The sequence below is a fragment of the Phascolarctos cinereus genome, unplaced genomic scaffold (genome assembly GCF_003287225.1).
Source record: "Phascolarctos cinereus isolate Bilbo 61053 unplaced genomic scaffold, phaCin_HiC Scaffold_726;HRSCAF=1367, whole genome shotgun sequence".
NCBI lineage: Eukaryota > Metazoa > Chordata > Mammalia > Diprotodontia > Phascolarctidae > Phascolarctos > Phascolarctos cinereus.
The window spans coordinates 244,525,815-244,546,575 of record NW_027556098.1 but is presented as its reverse complement, the minus strand read 5'-3'; the positions used below and the strand labels follow the sequence as shown (position 1 = coordinate 244,546,575).

General features: G+C 39.6%; 1 protein-coding gene across 4 annotated transcripts in view; it reads right to left on the bottom strand.

Annotated features, from left to right (window-relative positions):
* Window positions 1-5,197: 5,197 nt before the first annotated feature.
* The window catches only part of DCLK1 (doublecortin like kinase 1), a 410,798-nt gene continuing 395,234 nt past the window's right edge, over window positions 5,198-20,761 (bottom strand). For 3 of the 4 annotated variants that reach the window (XM_020978718.2, XM_020978717.2, XM_020978720.2), the window contains one exon: window positions 5,198-10,745. In XM_020978718.2, the coding sequence (XP_020834377.1) occupies window positions 10,581-10,745 (165 nt within the window). In that variant the 3' untranslated portion in view covers window positions 5,198-10,580. The remainder of the gene's footprint in view (window positions 10,746-20,761) is intronic. The other variant, XM_020978719.2, reaches the window with a different exon arrangement.

The following is a 20,761-nucleotide window of genomic DNA, read 5'->3' as shown; positions in this document are numbered from 1 at the left end:
AAGCAGGGCCTTTAGAAAATGTTATTAAAAACCAGAACATATACAATGTTGGAGACTGAGGGGAATGTGTCAAGAGAGGAAATTGAACATGTCTGGATTGGTTTGGGCCTTGATTTACCTATGGAAATAGAAAAGATATTCCCACCCTGAGCAAGACATTGGCACTGTCAAATTTGTTGCTTAATCGGAGGGATCTTGAAAATTAATAGGTAATTCTGATGGAATAATGAAAACTCTCTCTGGTGGCACATTAATTATCACCCTGTTCCTCAGAAAGATAGTATTATGATATGGCCAGGAGGAAAAAGGAGAACTATATTCAGGGTCAATGGATTTATCTTTTTCTAGAACTCAGTGAAGCAATATAGGATAGGAAAAAAAAAGTCCTCTTTGACAAGTATTAAGTTGACAAGGCTCATAGCTAAACTACATTCTTTACAAGTGGGTTAAAATTTGACCAATACTTTAGCAAGCTCATGAACCACCTACCCAAACTCTGGATTTCTCCTCAAGACAGTGCTGGCTTTATTATTAGCCAGTGATCAGTTTGGGACCCTTTGTAATTTCAGGTGCCTTTGTACCCTTTCAACACAGCCTCTTCCCCTTCCCCCACACATGTGCTTCCATAACAAACACATGTGCTGCCCCTCCCCCCAACACTTTATTCCTTCTTCAGCCAACCCTGCTACAGGGGTTAAGAGAAGTTTCCCTCTTAAAGCTACAACATTTAAAGTGTTCTTTCACCTGACTTGCGACTGATGGTAAGAGGAAACATTTATCTCTTTTGTGTTCCTGGAGTTTTATGTAGGTCCCGGCAGTGCAGTTCTAGACTGTGATGGGCAGGTCGAGAGTGGAGGAGGGGGGAGGCAGATAGTCTGTTCTGTACATACTCTGAAACAGTGGTTTTCCATGTATGGTCTGTCATCCCCTGGGGGTCTCCAAGACTCTTTCATGGGGTTGGTGAGGTCAAAAGCATTTTCAAAATGATAATAGCCTTTATATAGCACTTTTAGGTTTGTAAAATGCTTTGCAAATATTATCTCCTATGTTCCTCACAACAGTCTTGGGAGGTAAGTGCTATTATCATCCTCGTTGTATAGATGAGGAAACTGAGGCTCATAGGGGTAAAGCGATTTGTCCAGTATTACACAGCTAGTCGGTGTCTGAATCAAGATTCAAACTCAGGTCTTCCTGACTGCAAACCCAACACTCTACCCATTGTGTTCTCCTAAATAATAAAAGATAGCATTTACATGGTACTTTGAAGTTCACATAGTTCTTTAAATTCATTTTTACCCCTCACTAATCCTGATGAATTTATAAACTGTTAGTTCAAAGGCTAGCTTTCCTTTCCCAGCTATTCACTCTCCCTCTTTAGCTTTAAGCTTTTCGAGACCACCTTGAATGGTCTTTTCAATCCCATCCATTTTGCAGCTTTGCTCTTATATCACTAATACTTAGCCCTCCAGTCTTGGTTATTGTTTTCTTAGCAGTTTATTATTTGGGACAGGGGGAGGAGGCTTTCAGTCTTTAGCTCAAGAATCTTCACCAGAATTGTTCTAAGGGCCACGTTCAGGCTTACATAACACTTAAATGTAATTTCTGTGTGGTCTGAATAAGCTGTATGTTTCTATGAGGACTATGATGTCTGTTCCCAGGCAAAGAGGGTTCCTGGAACCCTTGGACATAGACTGATGTGTTCCTGAGAGCAATCTGAACACATCAGTGGATGAGCAGCCTGAGACAGGCTGAAGATGAAGCTGGCAGAAGATTTCTTGAAGTGAGTTATAGTAATAAAGAGAGTTATACAGATAGAAGAGTTATGAAAGCTGTCTTGGGCAAAGTCTTGACTTGCGGTCTGGGATTAAACTCTTCTATTATTGACATGTGGCAAAAAGCTTTTAGAGCTATGGCCTTCACTTCAGGGTGAAGCTGCCTCAGCAGGACTTAAGGTGAAGCTGGGAATTGGCAAAGGGTAAACACTGGCTCTTAGGTGACCAAACTGAGCCACCATGGCCTTGTGGTCTTATCGTTTTTCCTCCCTCTGAATCCTAGGCAGAGAGGCGCATTAAAAGATACAAACTCTTTCCAAAAAGATAAGGCGAGTTAGTGGGGCGATAGTGAAAAGAGCCCTGACTTCTGGAGTCAGGGGCACCTGGATCCAAATCCCTACTCTGACACTTAGTCACTGTGTCAATGGTCCATAAATAGTGTGATGTTAAGCAAGCTGCTGGGTCTTAGTTTTGTCATCTGTAAAATGAAGTGGGTGCCAATCAGATGGTTTCTGAGATTCCTCCCTCCTCTACCGGCTCTTCCTAGCATTATCACCCCACGTATTTCACCATTAGTTAGGCACCACTCATATCATGATACTTTTTAAAAATGGGACAAAGGACATGTTCTTGCTAAACCTTGGTGCTAAGCCAAAACCCACGGCTTTGCCCTGTTTGGCCCTCCTCACTTTCCAGTCTTCTTACATTTTACTCTCCTCCAGGTAGTTTGTGATCCAGTGACACTGGCCGTCTTGACTGTGCCTTGCACACAACCCTCCATCTCCCAGCTCTGGGCATTTTCTCTGGCTGTCCACCATATCTGGAACTCTCTCCTTCCTCATCTCTGCCTCCAAGTTTCCCTGGCTTCTTTCAAGTCTCTGCTAAAGCCATAGCGTCTTCAAGAAGCCTTTCCTAGCCTGCCTTCCCTCTGGGATTATTTCCAGTTTATCTCTCTCTCTCTCTCTCTCTCTCTCTCTCTCTCTCTCTCTCTCTCTCTCTCTCTCTGTATAGAGTCTTGGTTGTACACAGTTGTCCACACGTTATGTTAGACTACAAACTGTGAGCAGGCATCATCTTATTATTGTTGTTATTTTTGCCTTTTTGCCCTACATAGCCTAGTACCTGGTCCATGGTAGTCTCTTAATAAATGCTTATTGATTGGGACATGGTAGTAACTCAATAAATACTTGTTTCCTTGATCAACAGGAAGCTAGCAGATAGAGTGCAGGACCTGGAGTCAGGAAGAACTGAGTTCAAATCCAGCCTTAGACACTTACGAACTAGGTGACCCTGTGCAAATTATGTAACCTTTGTTTGCCTGGGTTTCCTCAAATGTTAAAATGGGGATAGTAATAGTCCAGGGTTATGTCCCAGAGTTGTAAGGATCAAATGAGATAATACTTGTAAAGGGCTTAGCATAGTGCCTGGAAAACAACAGGCACTTAATAAATGCTCATTTCCTTTCCTTCTTTGATTTGAAAAGAACTGAAAGGAAGAGTTTAACAAGTTTTCATTTTGGTTGATGTCCATGTCCAGTCATTTGCAGTTATGCCCAACTCATTGTGACCCCATTTGGGTTTTTTTTTGGCAAAGATACTGGAGTGGTTTGCCATTTCCTTCTCCAGCTCATTTTACAGATGGGGAACTGAGGCAAACAGGGTTAAAACAGTTGCCCAGTGTCACACAGCTCATAAATGTCTGAGGCCGGATTTGAACTCAGGAAGATGAATCTTCCTGGTGCTAAGCCCATGCTCTACCCACTGCACCATCCATAGTGATCTAAAGTGCTTTTGTCTTTTACCATTCTTTACATTAGTGACCAACAGGGACCTTAGAGATCTTTTATGCCCACACTCAATGTGGTGCAGTAGATAAAGCACTGGGCCCTGGAATCAGGGGGACCTGAGTTCAAATCCAGCCTCAGACGCTTGACACTTATTACCTGTGTGACCCTGGGCAAGTCACTTAACCCCACTGCCAGCAAAAAAAAAAAATCAAAAAAAGGAGTTAATTTACCCCAAGTCGCTAGGGGAATAATTAGCAGAGGCACTCTAGCCTACAGCCACTCACCACCTGGCCCCATTTTCCAAACCACCAACCTGAGTGAGCAGTAAGAGTTGAAAGTTCTCCTCACTCCCATTTCTCTTAGCCTAGATTTCCGAACTTTAAATTTCTCCCACAGACCCCCTTTCTCTCAGGGCAGATCACTTATTGAATTGCAAATCTCTTAAAAAAAAACAAAACAGAACAATGCATTGATCTGCTGTGGTTTCGAACCTTAGCAGCAATTTGGGAATACTTTTCCAAAGAACAGGGTGATTTAAGCACCTGGACTACAAAATGAGAAATGGGAGCAGCAGCTAAGATGGACATGTCGGGGAATGATTTGCTGGTGCATAGGTGCTAGCATGTGTCAGAGGACTGGTACCACTCTCCACAGGATCTTCCAACATCTCTGGTGGCCGGCTTGCCAATCTCTTTGGTAAATAGCTGAGCCCACAGAGAAGAATATGTCTGTCGCCTCAGGTTCAGCTGTTTTCTCTCTTTTTTTCCCTCACCATTGACCATGGGATGCCCAGTGGGGAGCTGCAGTCCTTGCGTCAACAAATTACAGGTTAGTGGACAAAAGGGCAATGATATTTCTCCTGAGAATTAGCATGAAGAGGGTATCAAAGGGTCGACTGGTATTTAATTTCCCTGTGTTTATCCAAGCCACAGTCCCAGGCAAGAAAGTGGTAGAGGGAGTGGGAAGTATGAAAAAAGAATTCTTTTTAATGATGGCCACCAAACATTCTGCTACATAGGATATGTGGGAAAGCAGCAAAATGGTTGCATGACAAATTTTTAAAACCTCATGTGGAAAAATTTCCCATGCGTGCAGCTGGATGCGGCTTCCTGGGCTATGTTGATTACAAACTGAACGAAAATTTAATTTTCGCTATGATGGCAACAGAAACTGAGGATGGACACTGCAGCTAAGGTGTTTGGTAGTGGTTCATACACCAAATACTACTATTTTATTAATTTAAAGAACATGTTTTACATAAAAACAAGCAACATCAAAAAAGCTGAGTTCAGAAATGAACATAATATATCACAGATGATTCCATTCCACATTAACCTACATTTGTTAGCATAAACTGAGGGATTAGAAAAAATTGGACCTCATTCCAGCTTTAATCATTGATACAAATCATTTGAAAGTTATTTCATTAGTCTCCTGAAAATTAAAGATTAACCTCTGTCATCTGATCCACCCAGCAACTGTTAAGTTCAGTATTTTCAAAGGAAACAGTTAATTTTTTTCTTGCACAGAATTGAAACCATTCAGAGACTTGTTTGAATGCAGTGAGCTCCTTGCATACCTCTTTAGCATGCATGAGAAAAATACTACTTAATTTCACACTCAACTAATCCTTTAATAATTTTCTTTCAGTCAGAATGAAAAATGGTATTATTAATTTCCTAATAAAAAAAGTTACAGAGAAGATGTTGCTAACCTTGGACCAGTTTCATTTTTTTTTTTCTGAGAACACACCAAAGATTAGAGTAAATGGCAAGTGAAAAATTGTCCCTTGGGAACTATTCAAGACCTTTTTCTTACCATACTTTATTAGATTTGAATGAGCTGACACTGTAGTGTCTTTATCACCATTTTTTTTTAAGACTACCTTCTTTTAATACCAACAAGGATGGTTTCTGGACAGATGTTACTTAAACACGCAAACCATGTTCACAGTAAAATGAAACAACTTTATATTCAAGTAACATTAAGGATCTTGATTATATTGATACCTCCCTCCCCCAAAAGAAAGAAAAAAATCCAGTAAAGTTACAGGTAAAGTTTAATTTTAAAGACTGCTGTCCCCTCTCTCCAGGAGAGGATGAAATTAGATCCCTCAATTGCCTCAGTGGGCCAAGATATTGCAGACTTCATGCTAAAAACACTTGGACGCTCACTGGAAAATGGTCATGGTAGCTGCAATCCTGAAGTACAACCAAAGAAATTCAAAGAGGCATCCTAAACCTCTACATTGAATTTCCTGTTTCCCACCAGTTTATGACCCTTAATGTTACTGGATGATAGGTTATGTTTGTACCATTAAAAAAAAAAGGCCTCGTTAAAAGCACCCCCAATGTCTTTTTTCCTGACAAATTTGGTAAAACTATTCTGAATGTTCTCACATACAAGCATAAGTTAACGAACATAAAACATCTTTGCAACAGTTAAGCATTCAGTGTGCAGTATTTGAGGAAGTATTTTAAAAGGTTAAACATACTTCCTTTTAGGATTTCCATTCTACCTTAGCTAACAATTACAGGAGTGCTTTTAATGAGTATTTTTGCCTAGCAGAATTAAATGGCTCCATGAAACTTGTATAGTTTAATGTGTAAATCCATTCTCCACTATTAAATAAGCACATGTGTGACCCTCTATCACTGCATGCAAAGTGATGGCCTATTGGAGAGGATTCTTTCTAATTTATAAAGGGATTGGGCTGAGAACACCAAAGAATGCCCTACCCTATGATTTGTCTATTCAAAGTCTTTGCAAATCTTTGAATGGTTAACAAAGTCAATCAAGCAGTTCCAAATCTTCTTAAAAGACGATTTTACAAATTACAGAAAGAATATGTCATCCATAGCACATGCCAACTGACCTGGGCGGTGATTCATTTATGGTTAAAAAAACAAACAAACAACCCTATGCAAATGAATATCCACCCTCAAGCTAACACGTCTGATTTTCTTGGTGCCCTTCTACATATGTATCAGGAAAGGACCAAACTGAATTCTTCTGTTTTCTGCAGGGAGAGCTGGGTGGAGGGAGGTGAGAAAGCAAGCCTTCCTTCACCCCCAGGTTGAGGCAGTACATGCCAAGTTTCAGCCGGGAGCACATTTTTAATGGTCATATTAAACACCTTTGAAAATAGGATTTTGTAATGGAAATGCTGACAGACCCTTGACTAGAGTAGGACTCTCGGGCACCACAATCACGCTAAGAAAGATCTCCCTTGCCACGATCTAAACTCAATACAGGGGATACAATTTTCTAATGTGGCCCATTGGCCAGCAAGTAACAGTGATTTAATGTACTTGACCTGTGGTCATATGGTAGCACTGTGACCCCCGGAGCCCATTTTTCTTTTTCTTTTTCCTTTTTGTTCCCCTCCCTGGCTGAAATATGCCTCAAAGGGCAAAGGATTGCAATTTACCTTTCATTCATGGATATATTGCTTTCATTTCAACAATGCTTGACAGGTTGGCTAACCACCACTTGCTACTGTACTATCGTACTGAGCTGAGGTGGTGGGCCCCATTGAATACAAGACGCCAGGCTTTTTCAGTAGTTTATTCACAGGGTTCTTGTTGCTTATTTTAGTTAAATGCACCACATGGAAAGTAGATGAGGGCTACTGTAAAAAGCAATAACATTTTTCAAAGACTTGAATCTCACTTTTCCCTCTAACAGTCTGAAGCAAATCACATATCGGTTGATTGTTAACAAGTAAAATGGTTTCTGCTACAATATAAAGAAAAGAAAACGTATGTGTTCATTAATATGAACAGTTCTCATCAACAAAGATGATTTACATGACGCATAACAAAGCAGCTTTCCCTTAACTAGCACACTACTCAACTGCAAAGCAGAATCTCAGAACTCCCTTGAAAATGTCATATTGTTATTCCTTCGCTCAAAAGGGAAGACGGCTTCAGTCATCTATGTCACCGCCATAAATGATTATCAAGGACTTAGGAAAAAAAAGATCTGGAATCAGTGGTATAGTTCAAATTCCAATTTTTAACTACAGACTTACACTGTGATAAATGGTACATTGGATTTCTCTGATTGGTGCAACAAAAACGAAGATCAATTTGGTTATAGAAATTCCTTGCAGAAGAACAACATATAGCTATTTCAAATGGAAAATCATCTAGGGATTAATTTTCTGGAAACAAAATCAGCAAATATTGGCTAAGAAATGAAGCAGTTTGCATACACCAATGTAAGTGGCATGCTTTGTGCTTTTCTGTTAACCCTCTGAGTACAGCCATACTTTCTGGCTCCCTGGACCTAAATTGCTAACCACAATTGCATTCTGTGCGATTCTTCAATATTCCTTCTTGATAAATTGTGTACCTTTTCTTCCACAGTTTATTTAGCATACATCACTCAGATGGAATTGAGATGTCCTGGTATCCCCAACACCATCAGATAATCTGGGGTGTCCTGCATTGTTTTGGGCTGTCTAGCAGCAATGTTTGGGTTTAGGCACCAAAGCTGTATAAAGCCTATGGAATGATCCACAGACTTTGTTGATAGAAAGAATTGACTGAGTGGCTCACCTACTCTACACACTGGATGCTTATTGAAATACATTTAGTGCCAACCCCCAAAATAGAATTTATAAACCAAATGATCCCAAGGAAGAAAGGAAAAGTACATTTATTCTACAGCAGACAGCTGTTTGGTCATATGATTCTTCCTATTTTTGTGTTAGGAGAACAGGCGAATTAAATGACTATTTCTGAGATTTATGAGTGTTTTACTTCATTGGTCTAGAGAAGGCAATTCTTTCTCACCAGATCTGTGTCCTCTACTACCAACTGGGCTATTGAAAGAAAGGGTACTATAATTTCCAATTTTAGAATTTTCTCATCCAAATCAAAGGTTTTAATCTACTCAGAACCACACTGAAATGGATTCTCTGGGCTCTTTAACTGAGCTCTGAAAATATAAAGGGGAACCTTTTTACTCCTCAGTAACAACTCATTTACTTTAGCTTGTGATCACACATACTGTGATCTCTCTCAGGCTCTCGAAAGAAAAAAAACTGCCAGTAAAGTACATATTACCGACATGTCAGGATGACTCATACTGAACAAACTTAATAGTGGGAGAATAAAATGCTTGGGACACAATGTCACCAAAATCACTGCAATTTAAATATAAAAATACTAAAATACTGACCACGGGGTATGGATGAAAGAGTAAAAAGTATACTTGAAAGATCAGTATCTAGTGAGGGGGAAAGACTTGACAGTAGAGTAGATAAACACAAAATTTAGAACAAAATTTCTGATACCGCACTAACTTTTAAAACCTTGTGGGGGAGGGGAGCATCAAAAAACACCATGAAAAGCAATTAATGTAGCATCAGTCAATGCAAATTTCCTAAGAGATATGATTCACTGCTTCTTTCTTTACAAAACATAGAGCTGAAGTGGACCTTAGCAGGTCATCTGGTTCAGCCCTCTGCCTCCAAGCAAACATTGCTTCATTTTCCTTTGAACATTGCAATGACTTGTCTTAATTGTGCCAGGGAAGTATGAGGTCCCCTTTCTCAAAGATCATACACTCTACTGGAAATTCACTAGAGACACAAGGTGAGAGGAGTGCATTTGCTCATAGGAGCAGAAAAATAGGCCTTAGACAAGAATTGACCTAGCCCCAGGGAAACAAACAGGGAGGAAAAAAGAAAAGAATGCCACATTTCTGGATGGGAACGTTGCCGTCGGGTATGCCAGGAAGCCATAGCTGGTAATGGTTGTTATGCCCTCAGCAAGCCTCCTATCTAAGCTTCCTAGATTACTGATGCGTTACCAAGGAGAGCCTAGGTAGGTAGTCTAAAGCAATGCGTGTGGTTTAAATAGTATCACCAATATTTTTGGTTAAAAAAGCATTTTTATTCTTTTTCCTTTTAAAGAAAATTCAGAATCATCTTTCTACTTTTTTCCTCCCCTTCAGCTAACCCTTACTACTGCCTTGCGAAGAAGGCAAGACTCTCCCTCCCTTTCTCCTAATTCCCTTATATATTGGTCTTACGGTATATATACATCTCAGAGCAGGAGGAACCCAAAGTGCTGAAGAACTGGATCATTTTCCATCTTTGTTCTGGAAATTCCAGTGCTCCAGAGAAACTGGCAAGGTTATTGCTTTTTTTCTACCAGTATTTTCTGTTTTTTTTTTTGTAGAAAAAAATGTGATACTGATTAGATCCTCACACACTAAAGATAAAGATGAGATAGAACTATTCCCGAGAGTCTACGTTGGCACTAGCAGCAGATGATGTGGAAGCAGCATTTACAGGGGCATCAGCACACCATCATAAGTAGACTTGTTGGGGTTGAGCACCACCTATTTCCCCTGACATGAACCCAATTCCCTTTATTCTAGGAGCCGGACCCCATTGGGACTGACATCGATAGCTACCATAAATCCATTTACTTTTCTAACAGGATTTTTTGTTTGTTTGTTTCTTACACCCACCCATGTTAGTAAGCTGCCATTTATAAACCCCACCAGGAGGAAGGAGCAGGATTACATTCTGGATGTCCAGCTGAGTTACTGACTCTGCATCACTCTATCTATCCAGATCGGCAGCACATAAACATGTGCGTATAAGTCAAAAAGGCCTGAATAATTCCCTAACGAGGGCTTCCAATGATAAAGAAATTGATGCACTCAGAGGGTTAACGTGTGCTATAATGACATACTGCAGATCCTAGCTCGGGTGCTGAAAACATTCATTGCTTCTATCTTTGAAAAGAAAAAAAAAGTAATTGCAAAATAGACTTAACCCTTTGAGTATCCTATTAGCAGCAAGTTGCCACCTCAACAAAGAACATGTCATCTCATTCATCATAAGGAAATAGATTCCAAGTTACCATAAGCACACTTCTTTTCTGTCATTCAAACACTTTAGTGCCAGATAGATCAGATGAAACTGTTTCACACAAGTTTGGAGAATTTAAGAGTCTCAAAGGGTTAAGCGAGGGCTGTGAGTTTTGTAAAAGGGTTTTTTATTAAAAGGGCGAGTTAGGTGAGCGAACAGTCTCCGATGAACTTGGTGAATAGTCTTCCGATTCAGAGTTGAGTTCAGGGGGAGCTTGCTGTGCCTTATACCGGCTCCTCACATCCTGGTTGCGTCTTCGTCGGAAAACCTGCCTCTCCTTATCAAGAGCGGTGGTCTGGCAGGGGCATAAAATGAGAAAGAATAAAATTAGGCCGGGTGAAATTCAAAATGAATGCAAACCATTCCCCTTCTGGAGTCGTGTGAGAGAGATGGGGGAATACACAGGCCTCGTGAACCTGTCCGTTTTCATTCAGGCTGGCTGACAAAGCAGGTCATGCTGCTTCACCACTTACAAAAACACAGATCCTGGGGACTGAAGAAGCAGCCAGCCAGGGCATCACGGATGGATGCCATATGCTTAACTTCTGGGGGACATTAGTTCCATACAGCCCGAGATTCAGATTTCAGCTCAGCTACATACAGATTAACCTCTGCCCCACATAGTCTAGCCTGAGAGTTACTGACAAACTCTCGCTGTAGTGTGTCTCACTGTCGGTGTGACGTGACCTAAGGTAAGCTGGTGTAGGGTGTGTTCATCAACATTCTAGCTGATCAAGATGAAAGGTGATGAAACCATCAGACATGGCGGCTGAGATATGAGCTCCTCCTCCAGCTTTTTTACCGCTGCGCCTCAAGCTAAATGATCTGGCTATTTTTTCCCCCCTTTTCTATTTAGCTGTTGAGAAGGACCAGTGAAGCTGATTAGGATTGGTTTAATAATAATGAGGCTAATTCTTGCTTGAAGTGGGACCACCCCCACTGATTCCACCTACGAATTATATGATCAATTCTTTTTGGAAGGCCTCTGTCGAATTACATAGCTTTGAACATCCTGGCTCTCCCAGTCACCCTACTCCTACTTGAACCTACTACCAAGTTATAAGCTCATGTGTGTGATAATTGACTCCAGCCCTAGAAGTGGCTATGACATCAGAATTGGAACCTTATGACTTCACAAGAGATTTAACAGGTGTGGGAAGGGGAGGCAGAGTCTCACAAAGAAAGCTTAAACAGATAGAGGAGAAGAGCAAGTAAAAAGACCAAAGAAAAATATCAAATACACATAAAAGTTGAAAGTTTCCTCCCATGAAAGCCCTTTTAAAAAAGGATGTAGCCTAGAGGTTATTCTGCTTTCAGAAGATTATTTTTTTCTGTACTGGGATATATGCCACCATTTTTCCTCTTGAAAATTTACTGTTAACTTCTTCAAAGAACAGAGATAAATTTATAGCCAGACTAGTTCTGAGAACAAAGTGAGGACTAAATCCCTCATACAACTGCAGAATAGCATTACTGCAATCTAAGATCTAAAATAGGGCAATCAAAGCCCCCAAATGAAGTAATAAAGAGAGAAAGGGAGACAGTGTGTAGAACGAGTACAGCAAATGGATTAGTTAGGCTGAACTGCTCCTTTTTTCCCTATCTAGGCTCTGTATAACATTGTTAGGAATCAATGAGGAAGATAAACTTTAATAAGTCATGTCTAGTTTCCTAAATAACAGGGTCAGAGTATTAACACAGTGATGTTTACCTTTGATTCCTTTGCTACATTCGGCTCGACCCTTGTATGTATTTCTTGATAAAACCTACTGACTTCATGATTATTTTTTTGGTATCGTAAGCCCAAATTCTTAACTTTGATTTAAAACATGGTCAAGAGGAGCCCATGGCAAACGAAAAACCTACTGGTTGTGTATATACGAGCAAGCGTTCCCAAGAAATAGAAGTCTATTTAGTCTGAATCGCGTAACGATCATTCTGCAGTTAATCCCAAAGTCAGACACACTCTCCTCTTGGTAATTAAAATATTTCTACTTAAACCTTCTGGAGAAAGAAAGAAAAAAAAAAGCACTGCCATAAAAACTGAATACTGATCTTTTGCTTTAAAACTGGACACAGAATGGAATTTAAAACATACGTAGTTGGAAATACCAAGTGGAAGAGCTAAAATAGACTAGGCAAACAGCAAGAAACAGGGGAAGCATTTGAGCTTTTAAAAATATCAGAAAGTACTTTTCTTAGTAACTATCATGACCACTTTCCTGATATCACCGTTATTTCCCCTGGATTTTCTAAACAGGAATAATCCTTGAATCACTCTCCCCGTGTCCTACCCAGCTTTATCAACTGAAGTAAATTCCCATCCCTCCCTCTCCCCCTCCCCCTCTCCCCCTGACACTGACTGCCAGGCTCTAGGGCCCTGTTAATTGTTCAGCACTCCTCAACCTTAGAACAATTAAGTTTGCTTTAAGCAATGGCCCTGATAGGTTTAAAGTTGAATTTCTCCTAGGGTTATTCTTGTTTCTTCCCTAACATCCTCTTAAGCCCATAAGGGAGTTTCTCTTTCCAGTGCTTTAAAGATAAATAGTCCCTTCACACTGAATTTTGTCCATCCATTCCATTTCCCCAAACTCCATCCTTTTAGCTTTTCTGAGACTTACAATTCAGTTTCTAGGTTTCCTCCCTTCCTTTATTTTTAAGGTTCAAGGTTGTGTGATGATCCTACGTGATGGAAAATAGAATCTGACTGTTATCTTTTTGGTATCAGAGTTACTCAGCTGCAAAGTCCTTTAGAGATTATCTGGTCTAATCTGTTAATTTTAGAGATAAGGAAGAGAGGCCCAAAGAGGTGAATTCAGTGGTGTCAAACTGAAATAGAAGTGGATCCCTGTAACTTTGAAAACCTCAAATTCACATTATCTATGTTGTATTGTATCTATGCTGTATTTAAATATTTTATGCTGTTGAACATTTCCCACCTACATTTTAATCTGGTTCTGTGCACTGGGAATTTTGCCAGTTTTTATATCTCTAGGTTAAGTTACTGATCCAAAATTACACAACTAACAGGCAACAGAAGCAAGAGTCTGGCCTTTCTTAGATTACTGGTTCTGCCAACATCTCCCACATCTGTCCTCTTCTCATCCCTATACTGACTCCATGCTAGCTGACCTCCCATTTTCTCCTGACCTCCTCCTACTTTTCCAGTTTTCATACATCTTACCTCCAGATACTCTTGAGTGATACTGGCCGCCTTACTACTCGTTGAACTAGACACATCATCTCCTGACTGTTTTCATTGACTGCCCCCCATGCAGGAACCCTCTCACTCCTCAACTCTCCCTTCTAGCTTCCCTGGCTTTCTTCAAGTTTCAGCTAAAATCCTGCCTTCTGCAAGAAGTCTTTCCCAGTTCACCTTAATCTTAATACCTTCCCTCTGATACTTTTCCTTATTTGTCCTGTTTGTACATAGTTGTTTGCTTGTTGTTTCCCCCATTATATTGAGCTCTTGAGAGCATACACTGCCCCCCCCACTTGTTTTTTGACTTTTTTTGTATCCCTAGATACATAGTACCTGGCACACAGTAGGCCTTTTATAAATTCTAGTTGATTGATTAATCTTGTCAGGTCATTCTCCTGCTCAAAGTTAGTTGATAGCTCACCATTATTTATAAGATAAAGTCCAAACTCTTTAAGCACTCAATGCCCTACACTATTAGGCCAAAACCTACTTTTTCCAATCTTATCTTGTGAATGTGATACTCACAGTCCTCTGAATATGCCTTGTTCATTACTGCCCCTATAATCTTCATGTCTTTTCCCTCATTTTCCACTAAAATAAAAAATATTTGGACTGCCAAAATAAAGGCCAAACTCCTTGGCCTGATGCTCAATTCTCAATTCTCTGTACGTGACTGGGCTCTGATTTACCTTTCCTGGTTTATCTTGCTTTATCATAGGGGTTCTAAAACCTGTGTGTGTGTGTGTGTGTGTGTGTGTGTGTGTGTGTGTGTGTGTGTATTTTTTTTACAGAGCCCAGGTTAAGAATACCTGCTCTAGCCAAACCAGTTATGCTCTGTATATGCCCCACATCCCTCTCTTGTTTCTTGAGTCCCTTGTTTCCCCAGGTCTATTACAGCTATCTGTTTCGCACACAGAATACTACATGAGCTTCTTGAAGGCTGGGATTTTTGCCTGGTAGCCCCAGGGCCTAGCATACAGATGGCAAGGATAGGGACTAGACTTCCCATATCATTGCTACAGTGAACTCTGAGATAAGGAAACTCCTTCAGCTAATTGGTGCCTTCTTCACAGTCTTAGGGAGTCTCCTGGAGCACTTAGTGGCCAGAGTCACTGGACAGACAATACCTGTCAGAAGCAAGACCAAACCCAGATTTTCCTGGGTCTGAGGTCAGCTCTCTATCAACTACACACACAGCCTCTCAATATTACTTCTAGTTCTACTAAGTTTTAAACACATTTGTTGAGCTGAATTTAAGACCTAGCTCAAATGCTGACTCAACAATAAATTCTTCCCTGGCCCCAAACTTATCTTTCCTTCTGATCTTATATCACATAAAGGTGGGTAAAGGAATAATCATTTATATAGGACCTACTACATGCAAAACCCTGGGCTAAGAATTTTACAAATATTATCCCAAATGAAACTCACAACAATCTTGCCAAGTTGGTGCTATGATTATCCCCATTTTACAGTTGAGGAAACTGAGGCAAAGAGAGACTAAATGACTTGCCCAGGGTCATACAGCTCATAAGAGTCTGAGGTTGGATTTGAACACAGGCTTTCCGGACTCCAGGCTCAATGCTCTATCCACTGCACCACCTACCTGTCTGCAGACAAACATCTCATACAAAAAAGTTGAATTGTTTCAGTTGTGCTCTGTGACCCCATGTGGGGTTTTCTTGGCAAAAGATCCTGAAGTGGTGTGCCATTTCCTTCTCCAGCTCATGTTACAGATGAGGAAACTGAGGCAAAAGTTAAGTGACCTGCCCAGGGTCACACAGCTAATACATGCCTGAGGCCAGATTTGAACTCAGGTTCTCCTGACTCCAGGGTCAGTGTTCTATCCACTGTACCACCTAGCTGCCCCTACATGTCTAATTTTTAGTATATTAATCTATGTACAAGTCTTATCATGCCTACATTAAGCTGTGATATCCTCAAGGGTAGGGACTATGTTCTAGATATCTTAGTGCCTCACTCATAATAGGTGATTCATGAATACTTGTTGAAATGTTGAGTCATGTCCTACTCATCATAAAGTGGTAGGTGTGTAAGTACACAGAAGGTGCTTAACAACCATCTGAATAAATGAGAACCTGAGTTTCAGATGTTGTCACATTCAGTCTTATGTTACTTTAAGTCTTGACATGACTACTGGACCAAGGCACTATAATAAATATAGAATCGGGCTATGCATTTCTGCTTACTTGATGGACCCAAGAAGTTGGTAACACATTTAAGATTTCATCTATTTATACAACAAAATGGCTTTTAAAATATATGCTATACTTATTTTCTTTTACAGTTGAATATCTTTTCATAGTTATTTCAGAACACAGAAAATAGGAGGCAATGAAGAAAATAGCAGTACATGCCCTGGCAGAATGAATCCCTAAAAGTACTGTAATGCCAAATATTTAACTGAACTTACTTGAAGGCATTTTCCCAGAAATCCATTAAGCTGTAACCACATTGGGTATCCGCACTGCAGCCAATAATAGAGGCAACATCATTTAAATTCTGGATCACCCAGCAAAAAATATCTAAGGCACACACATACATCTCTCTCTCTCTCTCTCTCTCTCTCTCTCTCTCTCTCTCTCTCTCTCTCCTCTCTCTCTCTCTCTCTCTCTCCCTCTCTCTCTCTCTCTCTCTCTCTCCTCTCCCTCTCTCCCCATTTTTCTGACTTGGGCAATACAGTAGACAGACTCCCTCTATTTGTATGCCCCTGCAGAAGTGATACATTTGGTATAAAAACTCAATATTTAAATAATATTTATATAGAGCTTAATAAAATCACATTTTTTCCAGTTTCTAAGTGAAACTGAGTAATTGATGAATACTTATAGATTAGCTCTAGCCTTTGATAAGCAGTTGGATGGACAGCCCATATATATGCTGAATGGACAGTGCAGAATCAGTTAGGAAGAAGGGGAATGGGCAGAGATTGTATTTGGGAAAAGACACAGTGCTTTGATCAAATCAAAGAATTATAGAGCGGGAAGACCCTTTACACTTCATCTAGTTCTCTCATTTTATGTATGAAAACCAGGCTGGAATGTTTAGTGACTTGGCTAAGGGCCATACAATTAGAGGGCAATTGAAGCAGGATTCAGACTCAGGTCATCTGATCCCTAATCACACTCTGTATTTGATCTACTATGTTGAACAGTATACATACTATATGCCAAGTTACATGGTACACACACACACACACACACACACACACATATATACACACACACACATATATATACACACATATATACTATATGCTATGTTATATAGTATACTATATACTTATGTCTATATGCTATTCTACATACTTCTGTGACAATAAATCACAGCTTGTTCCTGAAACAAAATTACATTTTTGTGTTTTTTAACAGCAACATTCTTCTGGTGATGCTATGTGGTAGTGAGTCATGGATTATCATACTCTTTGAGAGATCAAAACTGAGGTTCACTCAAATGGCAATGTAAAGACACATAGTGGGCATGAATACTACAGCATATTATAAATGATGAATTGCACATGCAAAGCAGCCCAAAGGACCATGATACAGGAAATTTATGACCATAGAAGGAGGTAGGATGTTTATGTATAAATATCAAGATTGAGAGCTAATTGATGGACAGTCTGCTGCATTATTTACCACAGGACATCAAGAGATTCAAAAGGCACCCAGTGTACTAGATGGATGCCTGCAGAGAATTTATGGGAGTACATGGACAAGAGTCAGACAGGATGAGAAAGCAGGCATGGATCTCAATTTGTACCATTGTAGGTGTGACCCATATCAATGATATCATGGATCCATTGAAGTATTACTTGGTTGAAAGGTTTATTGTTGCAGAAGAACCAAATGAATGCGTTATGCAATAGATTTATCATGCATTTCTTTAGAAAGTTATGAAATCATTAATAATTCACAAGAGGACCTGAAATCTTCTTAAGGAATTTTTTTATAAGGCTTCTGAAAGTATAAATCTTGAGCTTGTGTGATCACATTTCAGTGCTAATTCTCAACTAAGAGAAGGTAAACATGAGACACTCTTGGGAATCAGAGTTTACTACTGGTACCTAAATGAAACTTTCATTTTGCTATTTTAAAATAAGTCTGTATTAGCATTAGCTATATGATGTTCTAGTTTAGAGCCATAATAACAGGTCAATAAAACCCATTAAGCAGAATATTGTTGTTCAGTCATTTCAGTCATGTCTGACTCTTTGTGACTCCATTTGGGGTTTTCTTGGCAAAGAACCTGGAGTGGTTTGCTATTTCCTTCTCCAGCTCATTTTACAGAAGAGGAACTGAGGCAAATGGGGTTAAAGGACTTGTCCAGGGTCACACAGCTAGGAAATGGCTGAGGCTATATTTGAACTCAGGAAGATGAGCCTGGCATCCACTTTGCCACTTAGCTGCCCATTAGCCAGAATAGATATTTGATTGAAAAAAAATATGGGGAATAACTTAACTGTTATTCAACTGTCTTGCATAGAAAAAAATATCATACAAAACTACTCTAACACAAGAAATGAGTAAGTGGCTGTCTGGGGGAAAATAAAGCTAATATGAAAACTGAAGAATAACAATATAAAGCCAGTTATTTTAGCATCCTGGATGGACTCACCAACACTAGTGGATTTCTTAGAGAAATGAGGATGTACTTTGAAAATAATTCAAAAGGCAGTTTTTCATGACACTGATTATATCACCAGGAGATTAGCCTAATAATAAATTACTGTAATTTGGCTGAGGACTTATGTTGTTACAATGAAATTTATATCAGATTCATGGGTTATTAAAAAATGTCTTGCATTTTATGACACATAACATTTTGAAGACCACAGTCGTATACAAAGGAGGTAGATTTTGACATTAGAAACCACCTGGTCCTATTCCTTCATTTTACAGATGAAGGAACTAAGGTACAGACGAGGTAATTGGTTTGCCAAAGTCACATGGCTACACAACCTCATACATCCTCATCATAACCTTGTGATGGAGGTAGGGCAAGTTCTATATTATTGTTTTAATATTACAGGTAAGAAAATTGAGATCCAGAGATGTTAAGGGACCTCCTCCAGGTCATGTGGCTAGTTAACATTAAAGTGAGGCTTAACTCTTAGATTTCCTTCTCTCCCTCACTGCTCTATTGACTATACTGTTCTCTATCTGTTGAAATCTTCTCCATCCTTCCAGACCCCTCTCACATACTTCCTCCATGGAGCCTTCCTTGATTCTTCCCTCTTCTCCCCTTCCTCAAAACAGCTATTATTGATTTCTCCTTCACGTGACCTTAGAGCACTTGTAGCTTCTAAAATTTGGATGGGGAGAGAACTTAGTGGGAATAATGAATCCATGAAGCAGTGGAGTTATTTGAATTTGCACTGTATCTTTCAATTGGGTTAGAACCAACGACCATATTTTACATAATTATAACTTCAAATAGTGGTAATTCAAATACATGCAACCACTTCATGGGATGCATTATTTTTACTAATTGTGACCTAGCTTAATTCGATTTCCTCATTTCTAATTTGTATTACAGTTATTTGTGTGTCTCATCCCCACTTCACTACCCTCTAAAACATTGTATACTTTTTGAGGTCAGAAAACCATCTTATCTCTGTGATTCTTTCATAACTTAGCATAGCACATTGGGCTTTAAGGATCTGTGATTCTGTTGGATTGTAGAAGCACATCATAACCCATGGGGCCTTAGTACACTGGCTATGTATGGCATGGTAGAAAATGGTAGAAAAATCCATCATCCTACAGCCAACAAAATGATGAGCTTCTTCAAATTTAGCCAATTTGGTTTCTGGATAACAACAGGTAGTCTGTTCTTGGGTTCGACCTTGAACCCCTTCTGGATGGGTAGATATTGCTGGAGCTTACACTCCTGTGGTATAGCTTTTGAGAATCCAGGGTTAGCTCTATACCATGATAAGGCACCGGAGAACTTTATTGGACATGTACCAGTAAAGTGTTTGCTTCACGAATGAGCTACTGAGAACTACAGAATTACTTACTCCATGGTAATCAACATTTAACTTTTTGGTGTTTATAGGCCTTGGGTATTCTACATGAACTATTCTGGAATCTTTCAATATTTGCTTTTAGCAACATATTTGGATATCTTATTCACAGACATAATACATCTATATGTACTGTATACCTAGTATAGAGGGGGAAAGAGGCAGGCATGCAGTACACAGAGGGTGGATCTTGGAGTATGAGTTCAAAAATCCTACTTCTGGTGCAGCTAGGTGGCACAGTGGATAGAACACTGGCCCTGGATTCAGGAGGACCTGAGTTCAAATCTGGCCTTGGACACAAAACACTTACTAGCTGTGTGACCCTGGGCAAGTCACTTAACCCATTGCCTAACCAAAAAAAAATTAAAAAAAAAATCCTACTTCTGATGTGTACTAGCTATGTGACCCTGGGCTCTTATTGCCTCTAGGCAATTCGCTAAGAGTCTAATTTATAGAAGAATTGGCTCTCTCTAGGTCTAATTTCCCCCTTCTGTCCAAGTGAGGAAAGCATTTGGACATGAGTAAAACACAAGACAGGATATGTTTTAGCTATGTGATTTTTTTTTGTGATCTTACTTAGCAAACATTTCTCTAACACCTACCATTTTAAACTTGATTCCTTCAGAAGTACTAGACTGAGTCAGGAAAAGATCATTGTACTTTACTCTGCCACTAATGGGCTTTGTGGTCTTGGCAAGTCACTTAATCCTTTCTGGGCCTCAATTTACTCCTTTATAAAATGAGAGGATTGGACCAAAAGATCTCTAAGGTCTCTTTCTGCTGCAAAATTATAATAATTATTAACATCATCATATTATCTACTATGCACCTCACTAATCTTTTTTCTTAGCAAAAATCATAATTCTCAGCCTTCAAGCTACGAGCATTTCTGCTCTGGGATGCATGCAAGATTTGCAACGGGAAGAGTCTCCTTTTAGTTATGAGGCAATGTTTTCTGTCATGTCAGTACTTATTGGATTTAAGTAACTGCATTTTTCAGAAGCAAATAGTGAGTTTTTTCTTTTTTTTTTTTGCTTCCTCTTAATTTATTGCTAGCCAT